General features: G+C 37.5%; 1 protein-coding gene across 5 annotated transcripts in view; it reads right to left on the bottom strand.

Moving 5' to 3' along the window:
• Positions 1 to 13049, bottom strand: part of LOC136828654 (organic cation transporter protein-like) — a 106713-nt gene that overhangs the window by 1812 nt on the left and 91852 nt on the right. For 2 of the 5 annotated variants that reach the window (XM_067086698.1, XM_067086699.1), the window contains exon 13: positions 6080 to 7934. The exons of 2 other annotated variants lie outside the window; for them this stretch is intronic. In XM_067086698.1, the coding sequence (XP_066942799.1) occupies positions 7778 to 7934 (157 nt within the window). In that variant the 3' untranslated portion in view covers positions 6080 to 7777. Of the gene's footprint in view, positions 1 to 6079; positions 7935 to 13049 lie in introns of those variants that run through there. One more of the 5 variants, XR_010850168.1, reaches the window with a different exon arrangement.

Here is a 13049-nt window from a genome sequence, read left to right as displayed (position 1 = left end):
CTCCTCAAGAGCTGGGTGAGCTACATGACTGTTGAACAGCCACCACAGAACCCGAGGAAAAAGAGTCCGAGGATCTGTGGGCAACATGCCCTGACCTTATGAAATCTCGCCTGGAACTTATTGTTGTCCACCACGTCAGCTGTGGAGTATGTCCGTTTGATCATTACATACAGTCAAAAGAAATGGAGCTCTTGGACCACTTCTTGGCTGAGCCAGAACTCATAAGTTGTCGGCATCTAGTTTGGAGGTGAAGTCAGTAAGTGATAACACAAATGGCTTTCGGGTACTTGGTAGCCTGTAGGGTCCTTAGAAACGGAATGCTCATACCCTGCTAATCACCCGGCGAATCAGCCAGAACGACGGAAGTCGTAAGCCCTAGACTTGAATCATGGATTCGAAAGACATCTCTTAGATGCCAACAGGATCTGGAGTTCCCAAGAGGTCACTTATCCAATAACTAACTAGCCCAATGTTGCTAACCATGGATGTGAAAGACGTCTCCTGGATGCCAACAGCATCTGGTGTTCCGAGGAGGTCACCTATCCAAATACTGACCAGACTTAATCACTGCTAAACTTTGCTGATAGGTAAGAAGCCACGTTTTCAATGTGGTATGGTTGTTGGCTGTTATACCCACAGTCTGGAAAGAGGGAGCCAAACAGCAACAGCTTCGGTGTGTTGAGACTGAAGGACTAACCAGAAAGTCTTCCTAGATTGAACAATCCTTCAGAACATCAAGGTGTCGGGACCGATTGTTGCTAACACCAACCCTAGTGACCGAACTCGTCTGTCATACATCCATCTTCCCTGGAATGTGTCTGGTTGACCGCTGTGCTGAGCATGCTACTGAAAACCTGTGCACCTGCATTGTCAATTGAGGAGATGACAGGACACCAGCCCCCCTTTCTTGCTGACTATGGAACTACCGTGGTACCGCTCCTTAACAACACCACGGGACAGGTAACGAAACCACCACACATCATCAGAAAGACTAAAACATTATAACATTCCAAATAATTGTGTGGTTGAAAGAAAAACTCTTGCTTGCTCAGAGAGAAAACACTTCAGAACAAAAAGAAAAATTATGTAGTAAGGATGTTCGATAAAACAAGGTTAAGAAGACGTCTAAAAATAGAATGGTTGGTGAGAGGTGACAGGCCTCTCTCCTTGGGCACGTAAAAGAAAAAAAATATAACAGAACAAACACCAAGGCTAAGACCAAGCTGGGTGTGCATTAAATCAAAAGGCAAAACCAAGTTAGGGAGGGAATTAAAGAGAAAGGCTCACAGGCTAAAAGGAGTTGATAACGACTACATAGCATAAATGTGTAGGAATAACTACACAACAAGAAAGAGCAAAAATAACAAAATGTAACAGAATATAACTTGTTGCATGATTTCAGAATAGGCAAAATATCTCAAAATAAAAATTATATTAAAAAACAAAAAGAATAAGAATTAAGTTGAATAATACGCAGCAAAAGAGACGCGTCTGTCTCAGACGCAGCCAAAAGAAAAAGTGAACGTGTACCAACTAGAAGGGGCTTCCTCCCCTACCATCAGTAAACCAACTACCAACATCTGTTTTTAATTAAACAGCCAGCTCCAGCTTGCGCTGAAAGTAAATCCCCTATATAAAGACTGAATGTTTGTATATGTGTCAGAACAAATAATATTTTTTAAAATAATTTTGAAATTACCCATAGGCATATGACATAATCCATTTTATTTGCTCAAGGGAATAACATCATTTACAGCTGTTGAACATCATTTACAGCTGTTGTACTTCAGACGAAAATAACATGTAAAACAACACAAAACTTACTGGAATGTTTATATGTATCTTGGCATTTGCTGGTTTATATTAGTAAGATGTTAAAACAACACAAAACTTACTGGAATGTTTATATGTATCTTGGCATTTGCTGGTTTATATTAGTAAGATGTACACATTAATTCTAAAAGCATTTCAATTAAGGTTACTAATTTATTATTAAATCTTAAACACTGTCAAGTGCAACTAATTCAAAGGCTAAATTAAAAAACAGTGTTAATAGTAAATGTTCACTGCCATCAGTAAAAACTAACAGTTGATGACACTTACCAACTGAATTAATCAAAGATTTTGAGGAAATTTTTCAGAAGTCTTGTCTGTGATGAGTAATGATTTTAACCCACTGACTGTACCTATCAATTCAGCAGCTGATGAAGTTGTACCTTCATCAGACTCTACACCATAAATATGGAGGAAGAAGACTGGATATTAGGTATTCAGTGGATATTATAGGAAGCCTTATGTCTTTTGTGTGTGTGTGTAATTATTTATGCTTTACTGCCTGAAGAGTCTGGAATATAAGTTGTTGCCCACCAAAGATGAGCATAGTGAAAGAAGATACAGTATACAGGAAAGCAAAAAGGCAGGGAACTTGAAACTACTATATAAAGATGACGCAGACTACGAGATTGTAAAAATGTAAAAAAATGGGAGAGTGCCATTAAAAAAATGTAAGTAAAACAAGATTAGTGGCAAGGAAAGGAGATAAAGTCTAGAGAGTGGCTGCATGAAAGAAGCATGGGTAAATGCATTGTTTATGTAAAGAATGTAACGAACAAGATTGCAAGAGATGATCAGATTGCAGTGTTTAAATGGGGCAAGGGAGCTTTAGAATAAAAAATGTATAATGCATATGAAAGATATTTCCTTTTCTACACTGAAGAGACAAGAGTAGTTAGAAATAAAAGAGATCAATTCTATAAAGTTAAATTAACCTGATTTATAGCTGGAGTGTACAGAGAAACTGTCACAAATGATGAAGTAGCAGAGAGATGTAATGTTCAGAGGTTGGAAATCAAGTGAGATTTGGTCATGGTGAGAATTTGAGAGAGGCAATTAACCCTTAAACGCCTGTTGGACGTTTTAAACGTCGTCAAAAATTGTCTGTCGAATGCTGAGTGGACGTTGCAAACGTCGACTGAAAATGCTTTTTTTAAATATTCGCGGAAAAATAATTATAGGCCTAGTTTGCGGAAGATTTCAAATCACGTGCCTTGGCGGATGCTGGGAGTTCACGGATCCAGGTGTTGTGTTGTTTTTGAGCATCACACAGGCGCGCATGCGCGAATTCCCTCCTACTCACGCCAGATAGCATCAGCGTCGGACCTTGCGGGAGCGATATTTTGACGCAGACGTGTTTTGCAGAACTTTGGCGAGTGTTTGCGTATTCGTGCTGCAACAGGACGTTTGTAGACATGTCACAAAGGCGTCAGGACCGTGAAAGGCGCATACTGCCTGTCGGAAGTGAGCGTGTGAGGCGAGTTTTAGACTGGGATGCTGGAGAAGGACCCAGCAACCAAAGTGAATTTTAACATTCGGTCAACTTTGACTCGACCGAAATGATCGAAAAATGCATCCGTAAGCCATAATTATTACATTCGAGTAACAATCAATCATTTACCTTCATTTTGCAACAAACGGAAAGTCTCTAGCACAATATTTAGAATTTTGGTGAATTTTTGAAAAAAATTTTTCCTCCGCTCCGCACGCGAACTCCGCTGAAAATCCTGTCATTTCTTGCGTCAGCTTGCCGTAATTTTTCGCCATTTCATATTATTCGTTACATAAAGTGTTATACATCAAAATGTGCGCAATTTCATGTAGAATACAACAAAAAATATATCATTCCTTTAGCTCTTCACAGTGTTTTACTATTTACATCGAAATCACGATAACTGACAAAATTTTAACATTCGGTCAACTTTGACTCGACCGAAATGATCGAAAAACGCATCCGTAAGCCATAATTATTGCATTCGAGTAACAATCAATCATTTACCTTCATTTTGCAACAAACGGAAAAACAATATTTAGAATTTTGGTGAATTTTTGAAAAAAAAAACGAACTCCGCTGAAAATCTGTCATTTCTTGCGTCAGCTTGCCGTAATTTTTCGCCATTTCATATTATTCGTTACATAAAGTGTTATACATCAAAATGTGCGCAATTTCATGTAGAATACAACAAAAAATATATCATTCCTTTAGCTCTTCACAGTGTTTTAATATTTACATCGAAATCACGATAACTGACAAAATTTTAACATTCGGTCAACTTTGACTCGACGGAAATGATCGAAAAACGCATCCGTAAGCCATAATTATTGCATTCGAATAACAATCAATCATTTACCTTCATTTTGCAACAAACGGAAAGTCTCTAGCACAATATTTAGAATTTTGGTGAATTTTTGAAAAAAAAATTTTCCTCCCCTCCGCACGCGAACTCTGCTGAAAATCCTGTCATTTCTTGCGTCAGCTTGCCGTAATTTTTTCGTCGTTTCATATTATTCGTTACATAAAGTGTTATACATCAAAATGTGCGCAATTTCATGTAGAATACAACAAAAAATATATCATTCCTTTAGCTCTTCACAGTTTTTTAATATTTACATCGAAGTCACGATAACTGACAAAATTTTAACATTCGGTCAACTTTGATTTGACCGAAATGATCGAAAAACGCATCCGTAAGCCATAATTATTACATTCGAGTAACAATCAATCATTTACCTTCATTTTGCAACAAACGGAAAGTCTCTAGCACATTATTTAGATTTTTGGTGAATTTTTGAAAAAAAAAAATTTCCTTCGCTCCGCGCGCGCATACTCCGCTGAAAATCCTGTCATTTCTTGCGTCAGCTTGCCGTAATTTTTCGCCGTTTCATATTATTCGTTACATAAAGTGTTATACATCAAAATGTGCGCAATTTCATGTAGAATACAACAAAAATATGTCATTCCTTTAGCTCTTCACAGTTTTTTTAATATTTTCGCTTGAAATCACGATAACTGACAAAATTTTAACATTCGGTCAACTTTGATTCGACCGAAATGATCGAAAAAACGCATCCGTAAGCCATAATTATTACATTCGAGTAACAATCAATCATTTACATTCATTTTGCAACAAACGGAAAGTCTCTAGCACATTATTTAGATTTTTGGTGAATTTTTGAAAAAAATTTTTCCTTCACTTCGTGCGCGGACTCCGCTGAAAATCCTGTCATTTCTTGCGTCAGCTTGCCGTAATTTTTTTCGCCGTTTCATATTATTCGTTACATAAAGTGTTATACATCAAAATGTGCGAAATTTCATGTAGAATACAACAAAAAATATGTCATTCCTTTAGCTCTTCACAGTTTTTTTAATATTTTCGCCGAAATCACGATAACTGACAAAATTTTAACATTCGGTCAACTTTGACTCGACCGAAATGATCGAAAAACACATCTGTAAGCCATAATTATTACATTCGAGTAACAATCAATCATTTACCTTCATTTTGCAACAAACGGAAAGTCTCTAGCACAATATGTAGATTTTTGGTGAATTTTTGAAAAAAATTTTCCTCCCTCCATGTGCGGACTCTGCTGAAAATCCTGTCATTTCTTGTGTCAGCTTGCCATAATTTTTTCACCATTTCATATTATTCGTTACATAAAGTGTTATACATCAAAATGTGCTCAATTTCATGTAGAATACAACAAAAAATATATCATTCCTTTAGCTCTTCACAGTTTTTTATATTTACATCGAAATAAAGATAAATAGAAAAAAATCAACCTTCAGTCAACTTTAACTCGATCAAAATGGTTCAAAAATGCAATTGTAAGCTAAAAAACTTACAGCCTAGTAATATTCAATCAATTTCCTTCATTTTGGCACAATTGGAAAGTCTCTAGCACAATATTTTGATTTTTGGTGAATTTTTGAAAAAAACTTTTTATGTCCGCGTGTTATGAATTCATGCATCATTTTGTGATAATATTTTCTCTGTGTTGCTTTAATCGTTTTACAATCTGTTATATACCAAAATCATCGCAATTTAGTGTACAATACAACTAAAAAAATTAACTCATTAGCTTCAACCGTTTTCCTTACAGCGATTTGTATACAATTATATAAGAGTTTTTTTTCACTGTCATATATTCCAATATTTATATATGATAATGATATTTTTTTATTTCTGATGGTTGCATACTAAACTTCAGGCAATGAGAAAAAAGGAGCAAAAATGAACTCTTAATCTTGAAAACTAAGCGCGCTGTGATTTTTTAAAAAACTTTTTTCCGCTTCGGCGCTACCTCTCGGAAGCCGCCGGCATACGGGAGACGTTTTTGAAAATAGGGCTTCGGCGTTAAAGGGTTAATGGATAAGAAGATTGGAGATGGCAGAGTGTCAATGAGTGAGTAGGCCCAGTGGACTGTGGCAAATGTTCATAGATGAGGACCTGAATCAGATGGAAATTTGGGCAGAAAGTTCACAAGAAAATGGAAAGAACTTGTCAAGTGTATAAACCCAAAAAGGGCAAACTTAACTTGATATATAAATGTAAGTTATAACGATTTTATTGTAGACGATGTGAAGCATAAATTCCCTATTACACTTTGTAATTGTTGATGTAATTATTATTTCATGAAATGAGAGGGTAAAAAGAAAATCGTACAAAAAAATAGTTGCAGTGCAGCATGTATGAACATTTCTTGTATACTGGTATTGCATTTGATAGTTCCTGTAACAATGTGAATATTTTAGATAAATTCATGAGATTTTAACGGTAATATTGACAATGTAGGTATTGATCATAACACTATGGTAATTATATAGCAAATCACACCCTTTTTTGTACTATTAATGGCTGGTAAAAACAAATAAATATGGTAAGTAGAGTTCAAACCCATTAACTGTAGTTGAAATTTACATTTTATGTCCAAATAAATGTTTGAAAACTGTCCAAAGCTATATGTGTTTAAATGTTATAAAAACTGGGAAAAGGACTTATACAGTACTGTTTGTTAACTCTGTTGAGAATACTCATGCATGACATTGCGCCTCGTGCTCGTCATTTGTTTATATTTTGTTTATGTTGTGAAGGAGGACTGAGCGAAGGGTCACGATGTAGGCACTTGGTGGATCAGATCTCCGAGATAAATAAAGCCAGTTTTTTCTTTTTTTGTCTGCCTTTGATTTCTTCTGCCACACTGGGCTACACAATCAACACTATTATGTCATGCACTTAACCTGGAATGCTGAAATGAAATAATACATGTATTGTGTAAGAAGCAAACAATTTTTTACAAAAATATGTTAGATCCCTTTTCAAGAGTATAGTGAATAAAATGCCATTTTGTGTTTATATATGGACAGAAAATTTAATTACCTTTAAAAATTAATATAGCATATTGCCAATACCTAAAAACCATCCTGAATAGGAGAGGCAATTAACTGGAACTTCTGTTTCCTAATCAGTTTTGCCAACCATTTGTAAACTCATTTAGGTGATCAGTGGGCTGAGTGAATGGGTCTGAGTTATTCAGTAATGCCCTTTTGTACACATTACACAGTTGTGTTTACAAAAATATTCACTCTATGAAGTTACAACCTAGATATTAAAGAGTTCTGACTTCTTGTTTGTTTTAAATATCTAAAAATAATCTGGATTATGAAATATTTTTGGATTACAGGAAAACTAAATTTGGCAAATATCTCCACACTAAAGCTTATGCATTCTGTTCTCTACTATTCTGATATGTGGCCTTAGATATCTTGCTTAGATCAGCAGTTTCTCATATTCTAAAACAGTACTATTATCCAATTAAGAAATTTTTACATAAAATATATATAAAAGATTCAACCAGTTTATAAAATTAAGCTTATACAAATAAATCACTCATAAAAACTATGAGTTCCCATGTCATTTAAAAAATATATCACAGAATGATTTCACTGTTCCTCTTCAGCATTATCAATACCTTCCCCAACATCTGAACTATTGCCATCACTGAAAGGTGCTTCTTGATCATCTTGCGATTCCTCGCCAAGAAGGCTCTGCGCTTCTTCTGAGGTTCTAGATTCTTCTTGAACAGGAACACTTCTTGATCTGCAATTGCAAATACCATTCCATTTGTATAATGCCAATAATAATAACGAAGCATGTAACTAAGAGAAATTAAATGACTCAATCATATGGTATAGGTATATGATACCTGTATATACTAATACATTACTTGTGGCTTCCAGTCCATGTGATAATTTCAGAGCCTAATCATAACTCAACAATATTATATTATTATTATTATTGTTATTCAGTTTCTCGTCAACTTCACAAACTGACAGTACAATTACACCAGTGGGTGGTAACTCACCCAGTCGATCTCTCAGCCAGATACATTCCAGGCAAGAGGAACATTGTGGCAGGCAAGCTGAGTTGTCGGGGTCAAGTTCTGGGAACAGAGTGGTCACTTTATCTGGAAGTAGCAGAAAGGCTATTCCATCTGTAGGGAAGGCCAACAGTAGATCTCTTTGTGACCAGATACAACAGAAAACTTGAGGTATTTTGTTCGGTCGTTCCAGACTCCTGGGCCATAGTAGAAGCACCCTGCAACACCCTTGGGGCAACCTGAACGTTTACACCTTTCCCCGCTTTTGCCTGATCCGTCAAGTAATCAACAAGGTAATGATTTCTCAGAACCTCTGGGTGACCCTAGTGGCTCTCTTGTGGCTACATGCAGAGTGGTGCCCCAATCTTTTAGCTCTGCTGACTGAGGGAGATTCTCCCCTGGCACAACCTTCTTTGCCAACCACACATTGAGAGGTTCCACCAATCGGTAGGGTCCCTATCTCTTTATGGCTGGAGACTATCCAGTATCTCCTGCGAGCAAAAGGCTTTTCTCACAGAGCAGCAACAGAGATGTCTGGCTATCTCGGAAGAGCATCTACAGCCATGTACCAGGAAAAATGAGCAGTCTACTGTGATTGGTATCGTCAAAGAGGTTTCTCTCCAGTCGGAACTTCTAGTCAACAAGTAGCAGACTTCCTCATATTCCATAAGGAGAAACTACGCTGTGTTGGCCACCAAGGGCTATAGGATTAGTTCTGCTTTTGGGAGGTGTAGACCTTTCTGCCTCATGGGATATCTCTATGCTTCTCAAAAGTTTTGAACAGTCCTGTTCCTCGAAAGATCTTAAACCTCCTAACTGGGATTTGACCTTGGTACTTAGCAACCTCACTCATTCTCCATATGAACCTTTACGGGGTTCATCAGACAGAAATTTAACCCTCAAAACGGTCTTCTTACTTGTCTTGGCTTCATCAGAGAGAGTAAGTGAACTTCCTGGACTCTCTTTTAATGTTAAACACTTGAGAGGTTGGGGGTCCACAGCCTTCAAATTTGTCCTGGAATTCGTTAGCTAAGACTCAAAATCCCTCGGTTCACTAGGACACGTTCGATTCATTCTCAATTCCCTCCCTTGGAGTTTTTGTTGGTAATGACCCAGGCAAATTACTTTCATGTCCTGTCCAGGTATTGTGTAGCTATCTAAAAAGGACTTGACATCTCAGACCTGAATGTCGAAGACTTTTTGCTAGCACAGGCCAGAACAAGAAAGAAGTGTCCAAGAACACCATCTCCTTTTGGTGATTAAACAAGCATACAGTACCTCTTCACATACATATGCCAATACAGGTACAGTATTTCCTCATTTACAATAGGGTTAGGTTAAAATAACCCCAACATTTCTTCAAAAAACAAACTGAAATTAGCCTAGCCAAAACTAGGGTACACAGCACAATCTATACACATACGGTAGCCTAGCCTACACTATACCCACAGTCTATCATGGTTTTGTGACCATTAATGTATTTTTTAGAGCAACTTCCTTACCAGTTGTTACCATATTGTATTACACAAGATAAAAATGTGTAGGCTATGTGTGAACAATAGACCTAGGCTACCCCAGGTGTTACAGAGTGTCCATTGCAAAAGTCAAATAGACTATTACAGCTGTATTTCAAATAAAGGTGATGGTAATGAAACTGTTATTTTACTTACAGAATCCATTTACAGTATATTATTATATTGACACATTATCATCGTAATATATGTAAAAAAACAATCATCCCACCCGTGGTGAAAAAGTCGTTCTCAGAATCAGCTAATTCAGCCTACCAATAAAAGAATTAGGAAAATAATTTTTTTAGTTGTTAAAATAAACGAATGTATTAATGGAATTATTATTATTTTTGAACATAAATGTAAAATGGGTATACAAAGGTAAACTAACATACAGTACTTTGTTAAATAAAATCCTTCTGTTTACCTATGTAATCTCTCTCTCTCTCTCTCTCTCTCTCTCTCTCTCTCTCTCTCTCTCTCTCTCTCTCTCTCTCTCTCTCTCTCTCTCTCACAAACATAAAATTACAAAATTAATTAAATCCAAGAAGTTTTCACGGTGCCTTTAAATGAGTGCATGCATTACATAAGTATGTGTTATAATTTTTTTGGTTACTTTGCTTGGTTTACTGTACCATTTTTATTACAAGTTTAGTTTATTCTAAGTATAATTAGCACACATAACAGTAAAGAAGAGAATATTTCATCTCTAATCACCATAATTTCATATGTAGGCCAGACAAAACCCAGCAGGTTGTACAAAGTTCACCGACAGCATGGAACCAAGTGTGTGCGTAACGTAGGTATCCTCCAACGTTGATTGCATTTATAATTTGGTTTATAAAACTAGGAAAAAAATGAGAAAATGCAGTAAAAAACAGGCTTTGACATAGGAAAAACCTATATTTGGTAGACGCTGCTGAGTCCTCAAGGAGTTACCTTCCATGGGTCTGTCAGAGCTCCATGGTGACCAAACTAACATCAAAAGAATTCTCGTTTAGTCGTTCTCTTGGCCAGGTATTGTGTTGTAATGATAAAACACTATAAAACGTGATGGAATACGTAATGAACTCAAAGATAGGAGGGCTCTTTCCTTTATCTTACAGCAAAGCTGTACCCAGGTTCTCTCCTTTGTCAAACCTGCTACAAGAGGAAGTGATTATTGCACATGCACAGTCCGTCATACTGCTGACAACAGACCGGCTAGAGGCCAGGAAGCCATTACTTTCTGTTGGTCAATGCAGGACGATCTCTCGCCTAAATCCCATGCCTTTTCATCAGGGAAGTAGGAGGGTTTTAAGTACTCAACAGCAAATACCAAAAATAGGTTTGTCCTACGTCAAAACCTGTTTTTTGATAGTGTAGTCGCTTGTTCTGTCCTCAAGGAGCTTTCAAAAGAAATTGACAAGTGACAAAATGGCTTATGCTCTCAAAATTTAATCCCAACACCCCAAAGAAAAAACACTTCTGGTCCAAGGTCAAGCCACAAAAGTTTCAAGCCCCATTCTTTATTCCAAATACCCCTCAGGTTTTGGTAACAAAGGACAAGAAACTAAACATGAAATTAAGTTTTAGGGGATAATTCTACAGTGACTTACCTAAGCATGATGTTAGCATACTCACCGTCAAGAAGACCCCTGGTTTTCCACTGTAGTGCCTATGGGGCTAGGACTAACCATACTACCTAGAAATACACAGTGTAGTCGAATTTGTTTAAGCTCTTGGCAATAATGTTTTAAGAATACTGTCTCTGATGACCACCCTGTACATTCAGAGACTTCTTCGAGAGAGAAACATTTCTGAAGGACAACAATGTATGTACTTACTTTCCTAATATCGTGACCTAGGAAAGGAGTGTGGATTTGCCTTTTTAATGAGGGAAACTAAAATTATTCTCAGCCCTTGTACAGGGAGTGGTTTGTTGGTGCTAGGGTGTAGGAAAATCGGACCCTCTGGGATGTTTCCAGTGACCTCAAGGTACACCTCAAGTACTTGAACTGGGCATAATGTTTTGTCTGCTAAATTGAGTTTTCTTATCAAAATAGGTTTCCTTCTTAAAGAGATCTCATTCTTGGCCAGGAATGATGGGCCAAGGGACAAAAATAATTGATGGTTAGCTGTTTGCGTGATGTATCGTTCGCATCTAAGAGAGTCCAGTTCACTAATATGGGCTCCTGATACTAATGCAATCAAGAAGATTGCTTTTGCAGCATGTGAGCTCTGGCTGTATTGGATCCACTGAATTGAGGGGTTGACAGAAGTCTAAGCACCTTATTCACGGACCAAGTAATTGGAAGCCTTCATGGGGCAGGTCTTTACTAGAGTCTATACTACAGTCAATGCCGAATCCATAAAGCAAGGGTACCATTAATACTACCTTGTGTGCCATGATTGTTGGAACAGCAAGGTGTTTGTCTTCAAAATGGTGTATGTAAAAATTTAAGTGTTTCCACAGAGATTCAACTGGGCTCTCAACATGGATATAATCTAACCATAACTTCCATACGGACTGGTATTATCAAATAGATGACTGTAGTTTTTGCACTAGGTGCCTAGCAATGTTGGATGAGTAATTTTCATGGCAGACAATATTTAAAAAATCCACAAGTGAAGGTCTCAGCTCAGAAAAGAGGATGCGTAGACGACTTTCCCTCCTACTGTCTGGGCTAGAACAGTGGACGGTAGTGGAATTGATCACTTCACCCATTGTTTGGCCAATTTGGGGCTATTAAGTAAGCAGTTCCTTTGAAGGTTAAAAGCTTGCTCAAAACCTTTGAAATCTGGGACAATGGAGGAAAAAGGTATATTATCTTCCATTTGTTCCAGTCTTGTAGGAAGGCATCTCTTGCTGTTGCTTGATTGTCCAAGTTCAGAGACACATACATTGGAAATTTGTGATTCTCATATGTGGCAAACAGGTCTACTCCCAGCAGTGGAAGCATGGTGGCTATTTTTGAAAAGTTGTTGTTGTCCAACATCCATTCTGTTGAGGTCGTCGTTTTCCTTGAGAGACCCTGTGAGGTAAATTGCAGACAAGTGCCACTTCCTTGCTTGCATCACCCAAAGGATGGCTAGCATTATCACATTGAGAGGAGGTGAGCGTGATCCCAACCTCTTGATGCAGGACATTGCAGTCATGTTGTCTAGAACCAACAAAATGTGTCTCTCTTTTGGAGGTTTTGAGTTTTTTGAGAGACAAAAAGACAGTCATCAGCTCCAGGAAATTGGTATGACCATTCCTCAGAGTAGCTGACCATCTCCCTGCCACCTGACGATCCTCCCAATGTCCTCCCCAACCTGTCAATGAGGCATCTGTATGTATTG

Source organism: Macrobrachium rosenbergii, chromosome 43 (genome assembly GCF_040412425.1).
Source record: "Macrobrachium rosenbergii isolate ZJJX-2024 chromosome 43, ASM4041242v1, whole genome shotgun sequence".
Classification (NCBI taxonomy): Eukaryota; Metazoa; Arthropoda; class Malacostraca; order Decapoda; family Palaemonidae; genus Macrobrachium; species Macrobrachium rosenbergii.
This window is presented reverse-complemented; position numbering and strand designations above follow the sequence as displayed.